The 9,040-nt window shown below is 28.8% G+C and overlaps 1 protein-coding gene across 1 annotated transcript; it reads left to right on the top strand.

Moving 5' to 3' along the window:
• Positions 1-2,420: 2,420 nt before the first annotated feature.
• Positions 2,421-7,524, top strand: Gsc (goosecoid homeobox). Its single transcript, XM_074257301.1, has 3 exons — positions 2,421-2,928; positions 3,928-4,217; positions 7,230-7,524. The coding sequence occupies exons 1-3, from the start codon at positions 2,421-2,423 to the stop codon at positions 7,419-7,421; spliced, it is 990 nt and encodes a 329-aa protein (XP_074113402.1). The 3' UTR covers positions 7,422-7,524.
• Positions 7,525-9,040: the final 1,516 nt, after the last annotated feature.

The following is a 9,040-nucleotide window of genomic DNA, read 5'->3' on the forward strand; positions in this document are numbered from 1 at the left end:
CCAGGTACCCTTAAATGTGTACAACAACATCTATTTACCCCATATATATATGTACGTATCAGTATGAGAGTAATAAAAGAGAATGGAAGATCGTTTGATGAGCATGTGTACAAGATTCACATGGTACAACAAGGCAGGACCTCAAGGCATTATAATACTGATCGTGAAAATCTGGAACGCGCGCTGTTGATCCTAATCCAGGCGTTAATCGCTCCTATCCCTATTCCTGTCCCTGTCCCGAGCCGTATTACAGATTTGTGTTTGCACGGGGGTTTTCTTACAATCGTATATCGTGCATATTAGCTCTCTTAAGCTTGACAGTGCGTTAAATCGCGATGAGGACATCTGATCAGTCTTTTTACTCCGGAAACTTCATGGCTGATACTAACAACCTTCCCGATTAATTTTTTATTTTCACTAATCAGGTTTATCGTTATTTATTATTTATAGACTCTGCTGGTGGATGATCGACTCGACTGACATATGGAAAAAAGCTGGATCGATGTCACAGGGATTAGGATTAAGGATACGCGAGGATTGGGACCGCGAATTATTTTTTGGGCCTCCTTGATGTTTATTTTATTTGTATTAATTTTCTGGGAAAAATAGAAATGTAAATACAGGAACAGTTACTTGTATTACAGATTATTATTGTTATTTAGATTTTACTTTTCGTGGATTTAATAATATAATACATATGTAAGGAGAATTGAGCTTGCAGAGACGCAAATCCTATATTGATGTTTGAATATAATTCCCCGAGGCTGGCTTGTTAAATATATATTACTAGTGTACTTTTATTCTTCAATATGTTGTTTTTTTTTTTAACGAAGTATTAATCAAGATTTTTAGCTTTTTTTATTAAATTATCTAACTGATATTTTCAGTCACAAAAAAATCATATTATTAGTTGCTTTGAAAATCAGCCTAAAAATAGCTAATATTTTATACACCAACAAATTAAAGTTTTTGACAATTATAACAGTTAAAAAATACTTTGAATAGTAAATCAAACAAAAAAAAATAAAAGTTACAACTTTTGTTGTAATGTTTACGAGAAACTCCGAGCAAAAGTTAAAAAGTTACATTTTAAAACAAAATTATTGTTAAATAATATCATAAATCATAATTATTTAATTTCATAGTTTTTTAATTTATTTTTAACAAAATTTAAAAAAACTTAAATTTTTTATGAGTAATGTTTTTATTTGACTAAGCTCCTATTGCTTTAAATTTTAATTTTTCAAGTTTTTTTGTCCGTAAAAATTTAGATCGAATTACGAAATTAAAATATTGAGTAAAAAGTTAAATATATATGATCAACAAAAATTTTGAAAAATATCATCGTTATGAATAAAACCAAAAAGTTTTTTTAACTAAGTAAAATTGACCGAAGCCAAAAAAAAATTTCTAAATTAATTCCTTGGTTTAAAAATTTTTCTTCTATAATTTTTTTGTCAATCTAAGTAAAAATTATTATTTTTCTTTCAAAACAACCAACTCTTTAAAATTACCTTCTATTGGTCCCGAATTAATCTCTCAAGTCTCCCAAATTTTTTAAATAAATTTAAAAATGAATAAAAAATGACAAATAACTTTTTATAAATTCATTTAAACTCAAATTTACTCTAAAACCTAAACAATAATTATTAAAATTAAAATGTATAACAACGAAAAAAAAAATTGGCATTTTAACTTCTTAAAAAAATTAAAAATTCTTCTCTATCAAATGAAAGTCCATGAAAATTATAATTACTATTAGATATGATAAATTATAAGCTATCGATTAAAATCAGATCACAAATAAAGCAGCTAGAGCATGCCAGAGTAAGAGGTTGAGGTTCGGATCCTATCCGTTTGGTTACTATGATATATATACAATTTGGTATTATGTGATCGTGATATATATTAGAGAACTCGCGGTCTGGCGCATCTCGCTGGGCGTGGCCCTAAAAAAGCACGCCCGCTTGTTCTCCGGGGTACTCACCCCTGAGTTGGCGCATCATTGTGGGGGTTGCCGTAAAATCAAGGCTGTTCTCTGGCCTGTTCTCTCTCAGCCTGAACATCCTCGATCTCTATACGATAAATATTACCGTTTGGTCACTCGCCGGTGGGCCCTCCGTCATCTGTACTATTTTACTATCACTCCGGATGTTGACAGCGTCGGGACTTTTGTACTTACAAATGCTCGAATGTAAAATTTTTTTATTTAAATTATATTTTTTTAAAAGTAATGGGAATTAATTTACTTGAAAATCAGTGCAGTGTTTTATTAAATTAAAAAAAAAAAAATAATTATTATTATTTTTAATAATTTTTAAATAAAATAAAAAAGTTTGTGTTCAAAAAGTGATAAAAAATTATTATTATTATATTAATAATAACAATAAATAAAATAAAAATAAAAAATTGCAATTATAATGGTGGAAAGTTCATACGCTGGTGACTCGCCGCGATCTAGATCCCCAATGACCGAACCATCCTCGCCACTGCAAGACGCGCCAGGAATTTCCGCGACGAATATAAACATTTTGAACCACCAGCGGTTTCTATACAGTTACTCCCCGGAAAGTGTCCAGCAGAAGTTAAAAACCCTCGAGCAAATCACGCAAAAAGAGCACTTTAACCGCGAACGAGATCGCGGATTTTTGAGGACCAGTCCGATGAGCGAAGAAACGCGATATCGACAGAGAGAAATCATCACGTCGTCTTCTAGGCCTAGTTCATCTTCCGCGCTGACTTCTCCCACTTCGTTGTTTACTATTGACAGTATTTTAGCACCCAGACCTACGGGAGGCAATTCCACGAGCACGAGCTCTGGAATTGGTGGGCAAAATAATTCCGAGGCCGTCGGTTCGCCTCCAAGGACTTTGCATCCTCTTCAGCAACAGCTTCATCATCTCGCTTTTACACCCGCTGATTTTTTAGGTATTTTAGTTTTTATTTTTTTTTTTTTAAGAGAGTGAAAATGAATTTTTAAAGATAAATGTAAAATGTCAATTTTTTTTTACTTAAAAAAAAAATTAATAATAATTATTAATTTTTTAAACTTCTTGTATCATCAATCTTAATTTTATTATTATTATTAATATTATATCTTTAAAAAATTAATTTGATATAATTAATATAAAATTATCCTTCATACTTTTTTTTTTCGCTTCAATTATTAAATTAAAATCATAAATATTTATATAAAAAATTCAATGTAATTGAATAAATTATTAAAGTCTACTTCCATCAATACTGATCATTATAATTAAAAAAAAATTTTAGTTTAAATTATCCAGTCGATTGTTATTATATTATTATTTTATTGTTAAATAAAATTAACCAAAAAAAATATTTACTCAATTCGCAAATAATTAGAATAAAAAAAAAAATAAAATTTTGTTGGTAAAGAAAATATTAAATTTACTGAAAAAAATTTTTTAATAATAATTAAATAAAATATTCAATTATTAATGTTTTGATATTTTAAATTTATTGTCTCAAAGCGTATAGATAAGAAGTTTTATTAAATAAATACTTTTTATTACCAAGTCTGAGACTGGATCTGTTGGATAAAATTTTTTACAAAAGCAAAGATTGGTCCTGTGGGATTGGTCTAATCCTTAAGAACGTGGGGAAAAAAATATTTCATGCAAATCCCCGGTCGGGCGTCGCTCTGAGAATCTTTTCAGACTCGGAAAAGCGTAAAGGCGCATTTTTACTTACTTTATACTATATATAGCGTAGGTACTACTTTGGATTTTATTTATTCACTTTTTTCCCGGTATAGCGAATTTTAACGCGTCAATGAACGTCATTTCGAATTAGAAGCGAGAAGTATTAAGAAAAAAAATTCACGGGGAAGAAACGAATTGTCAAAGTTATCATTCATCATACTAAATATATAAATTATTTATTTATTAATTTATTTATTTACAGCTGCAGCGTATCCAGGACTTTACCCGAGTGGATATGTAGCGGCGATGGCGGCCGCGGGGGTGTCGTTGCACAGCCAACCGGCGTTTTACCACGCGACGCATCCCTATCAGATGAACCCAAACGGTCCTGGGGTTGGTCCAATGACCAAGAGGAAACGCAGGCATCGGACTATTTTTACAGAGGAGCAATTAGAGCAGCTGGAGGCTACTTTTGATAAGACTCATTATCCCGATGTTCTGCTGAGGGAACAACTCGCGCTGCAGGTCGACCTCAAGGAGGAAAGGATTGAAGTAAGTTTAATTTTTTATTTTAATTTAAGAAAAAAAATTTTAGTTAAGGCTCTTAGCTCTTAATTTAAATATTTTTTATTAAATCAAAAAAAGAAATCAAAACTCTTCAATATAAATCTTGTTTATTTTTTGCAATATTTCAAGGATTTTATTTAGAAATTTTTAGAAATCTATTTAAAAAAAATAAATATACTAAAATTGCAAGTTAATAGAAAAATTATTGAATAATAATTAAATTGTATTAAAGAATAAATAATATTAATGTTAAAAAATTAGAAAATGATTTTCTTTAGTCAAGAGAATAAATTATTGAAACAAGAAAATTTTCTTAAACGAAGAATAATTTCTAAATTCAAGAATTTATTCTATTGACTCAAGAAAATCATTTTCATTAAAATGCTATTCTTGGTTCAAGATTTTGGCTATTGAGTCAAGTTAATTTTTTTATCAGTGTAATTTCTCCAGTTTTCTTTTTTCCGAGTATATATAATCTGACAAGTGCATATATAAATTTTTGATAGGGCCACATATAACCAGATCAGGCTTGATATATCCTTATATGCCCATATATATTCTGTTGATAAAAAAATTATTTAGATTTAATTATATTTGGTCATATATAGCCATATTAGAACATATATGATCACATCAGGCCATTTTAAAATGTGTGAAGATATATATGCCTTTATATATCCTTATATATCCTGATATATGGCAATATAGCTTTATATGATCATATATGACTATATATATATATATATATATATATATATATATATATATATATATATATATATATATATATATATATATATATATATATATATAACCATATATGACCATGTCAGGCTACATCAGGCTTGATATATATTGGTATCAGTCTATATATGTCCTTATCTGATCATATATGGTCTGATATGATTATATACGGCCTGATATAATCATATGTGAATTTCTGATATGACCTGATATATCTGGATCTCAATAGTTTTCATATCTGGTCATATTAAAATATATGAGGGCATATAAGATCATATAAAAAATTATATATGCACAGATTTGACCATTTCAAGACAGATAAATTGAAAAATTGTAAAATCAATGGCAATTGATCTGTTTATTTATTGATAAGAAAGAAAAAGTTCAAAGTTTGGATTTAATGCAAAGTCGATCAAGTTCTTCTTCAGTCTTTGGCCAATAAATAATTCCTACTCAAACAATTCTTATCCCTCGTACTCGGGAAACCTAAAGTAGACCCTTTGCCCATCCCACCCCTCGACACATCGAGACTTTTTCTTTGTCTAGGAGTTTTAACTGACAAATTGGTTTTTTGTTTGGAACCCTCCGCGTATCGGGTTTCGCTCTGCAAACGGAACTCTACTCGTGGACAATTTCTTTTAAAAGTATCTTTTTATTTTATTGAGAAACAATACTTTTTTTTTTTTTTTTTTTTTTTTATGCAGTAGAGCAGTAGTTTCAACAGTGGATTAGCCTATGGTGTGTGTTAATGTCGAAATCTCATTAAATTAAATGTACACAAGATTAAAAACTGCCGCTCATAATTTATAATTCACATAATTATACACGGCGTTGGTGGATTAATTATAATATTTGAAGCTAATAGTATTACTGTATTATTATAATTAGGCATGAGGATAAATTCGAGGAAAAAATAGTTTGATTGTTCGCGAGATAGATTTTTTAATTAATTATGTAATTTGTTGAAATCCGGCTTTCAGTACTTATTTTTAAAGTGTACAAGTTTTAGGTAATTTTTATAATATTGAGCGGCAATTTAAAATTTAAAATTTTTCTCGCTGAAGAAAAAAAAACTCCGATGGATCTTTTTTAGACCCTCTGTGGCTTAACTCAGTGATTTCGTTTCACCGCGCTCGAACGATTCACAAGAAGGGCGCGGTTGCTTTTCATAAGCATCAACAACACACCCCTTGTATGAGAATATCTCGCACGGTAAACACCTATTCGCTTTCAGTTTGTTCCAATTGTCAATCTTAAATCAAGATCTTCCTTTAAATTTCATTTTAAAAATGGTAATAATAAAAATAACTCAGAAAAAACATTTTTAAGTCAATTTTTTTTTTCATTTTAAAAAATGTAAAAATTTATATTTAAAAAAAAAATTTGTTTTAAAAATTTTAATTTAAAAATAAATTTGTTTTAAAAATTTAATTATTGTTATTATCATAATAATATTTTTGAAAAATAACTTTAAAATAATTAATGTAAAATTATTTTTAATCAAATTTATAAATATTGATCATTATTTAAAAATAAAAAATAATGATGATAGTAAAATTGAAAAGAGATTAAGTTCTTTGACGCGTCTTTTGGCAAAGGGACAAATGCGAGTTGATATTGTTATATAAAGTGAATCGGTTCGTAAATTCAAGAGTAAAGTAAAATTTTTTTATATAGAATAAATAAAATTGTAGCAGCTTGACCACCCACATAGCCGTATTAAATCCTCTTGAAAAATAAGTTAAGGTAGAGAATTCTAAAATAAAAATAACATATACCTGAGGAAAGCGGGTACGGGTACACCTGCCTCCACTCGCGCCTCGCGCTGTTTGCCGAGAATTACTAAATTAAATAGAATAAAGGAGATTGCTTTTTATGTAAACAATGTGGTTAGATAACTTAGTGGATGAATTTGATTTAAAATGTTCGTTTATTATTTTATCTTTTAGTTTCTTATTCTTAGATTTTCGGAAAGTGGAAATGTGATAATCCAAGTTTATGGTTGTAAACAAGCTGAATAAATTAGAGTTTATATTAACATCTATTGTTTTCATAATTCTTTGACAGGTTTTTGTCCGATAACAAATTTTTAGGTTTTAGTTTTTAGATTATTTTATGAAAAATAATAAACACAACATTTGTTATTAGCATTATTAAGATTAAATATGATTATTTAATCTTTTCTTGGAAAAAAATTTTTTATAAAATGTTCACTGCTAATTTTGTACTCAAAAAAATTTTTTTTACTTTCAGGTCTGGTTCAAAAATCGCCGGGCTAAGTGGCGAAAGCAAAAGCGCGAGGAGCAAGAACGTCTGAGAAAGCTCCAATTGGAGCAACGACAGCGAAGTGACGACAGTGTAACAAATGCAATTCGAGTTCCTGGTCACCTTAGTCTCAATGGTCAGCACGAGGACACTGACAGTTCAGACCTAGAGGTCGCGTAGTCCTCGCCACGATATTGGCTTTTTGTATAAAAAAAATTAAGAATATTATAAATTATCTAACAAAACGAATCTTAGCTGATTAGTATTAATAAAAAATTTATTAAAAATCAATGTAAATAATTTTAAAAAATAATGTACATACTTAGTTATTATAAATATAAATCTGTAAATACGCTTCAATGTGTAAAATAAATTATTGTTTGACTGCAATATATTTTTTTATTTGTTAATTTATTTCAAGTATGTAAAATTTATTTTTTTTTAATATTATTAAGATAATAATAATAAAATTTCTGTTTAAAAAAATTTTTATTTTTGAAGGTTTAAAATAAAAATTTTTTTTAAACAAAAAACTAAGTGCAAATTTTTTTGTAAAGTTACAATTATTTTTAAGTTGTTCAGAAAATTTTTTTTATGATTCCGTAATAAAAAATTAGCAAAAAAATTTGCATTTTATATTTTTCTTAAAGATTTATATTTATGAAATTAATACTAATAATAAAAATAATAATAATAATCATGACAAGAATTTTTTTTAACTCACTTTTTGTCACAATTATTAATTTTATTAATATTACATTAATAATACAACAACGTTAAAAAATTGTCGGAGTAATAATTGATTTTTTCTCCTTAAAAAATACAATGACAGTTGGTGCAGCAAAAGTGTGTCTAGGACTAACAATTAAACAAACTGAACTAGAATAAAAAAAAGCCTTGCTCTCTATAGGTATAACTCGCTCCAATATAACACCACCTTAGTTTAGCGCACGGACATCTGACATGAGGAGAGCGCCGTTGAGCTAACTTTACTTGGAGTAAGTATACAACCCCGGGGAAACTCGCTCCGGAATAAACTATAAGACGATTCCCGGTGCAAGTTTAATGGTCCCTCGTCGCTCGTCGACAACCAGCCTCTGCTCTTTACTCTTTACCTTTACTTATTCGTTCGGGTTTGATATCACGCTGAGTCTTAAAGACGCTCGACTTAAGTGGCCCCTAACTTTATTATGTAGACTCGCTCATTCTTGTACTTGGCTTGGAGTAGACCAACAAATCCAACGGGTTCAATTATTCAGGTGACCAAAGACCTGCCTAGTGCTGCTCGTGAGACTACTCAGAGTGTCTTATATTAACATTATGAGCATAAAAGCTATTCAACTCTATTGTACCTCAAGTTTACTGTAACAAACTTTGACACCCCGATCATACATTAATGACAACAATGCTTTGCGACTATGAGCTGTGACAATAAACCTGTTGACTTGATTTTAGCTCTATAAAATTTTTTATTGTCAACGTTTACAGTTCATTTCATTTTTTTAAATGGCAAACAATTTTTTTTTTTGTTTTAAATATTTGTAATTTTTTTTTTGTCAATTTTATTATCATGAATTACCTTTAAAAGTAATTTTTGATCTGAATTTCTTATTTTTTAATAAATAAATTACTTAAAAGAAACAGTACTAAAAATTATTTTCAAAATTCAATGTGTCTGACCTGCAATATTACACTAATAATAATCTCTATGAGACTACCTCGACTTGTGAAATATAAATAAATAAAATTTTGCTTTATTAAATAATGACTTTTGTCAAATTGCACTGTACTTTCTTTTG

This window comes from Cotesia typhae, unplaced genomic scaffold (genome assembly GCF_013202065.1).
Source record: "Cotesia typhae breed Kobodo isofemale line unplaced genomic scaffold, CoteBio_Ctyphae contig_123, whole genome shotgun sequence".
In the NCBI taxonomy this organism is placed as follows: Eukaryota; Metazoa; Arthropoda; class Insecta; order Hymenoptera; family Braconidae; genus Cotesia; species Cotesia typhae.

What these genes read in the sequence shown, in the direction of transcription:
- Gsc (XM_074257301.1), top strand. Translation starts at nt 2,421, where the DNA reads ATGGTGGAAAGTTCATACGCTGGTGACTCGCCGCGATCTAGATCCCCA. An exon ending in TACACCCGCTGATTTTTTAG is followed by an intron (nt 2,929 to 3,927) that starts GTATTTTAGTTT and finishes ATTTATTTACAG; the next exon opens with CTGCAGCGTATCCAGGACTT. An exon ending in TCAAGGAGGAAAGGATTGAA is followed by an intron (nt 4,218 to 7,229) that starts GTAAGTTTAATT and finishes TTTTACTTTCAG; the next exon opens with GTCTGGTTCAAAAATCGCCG.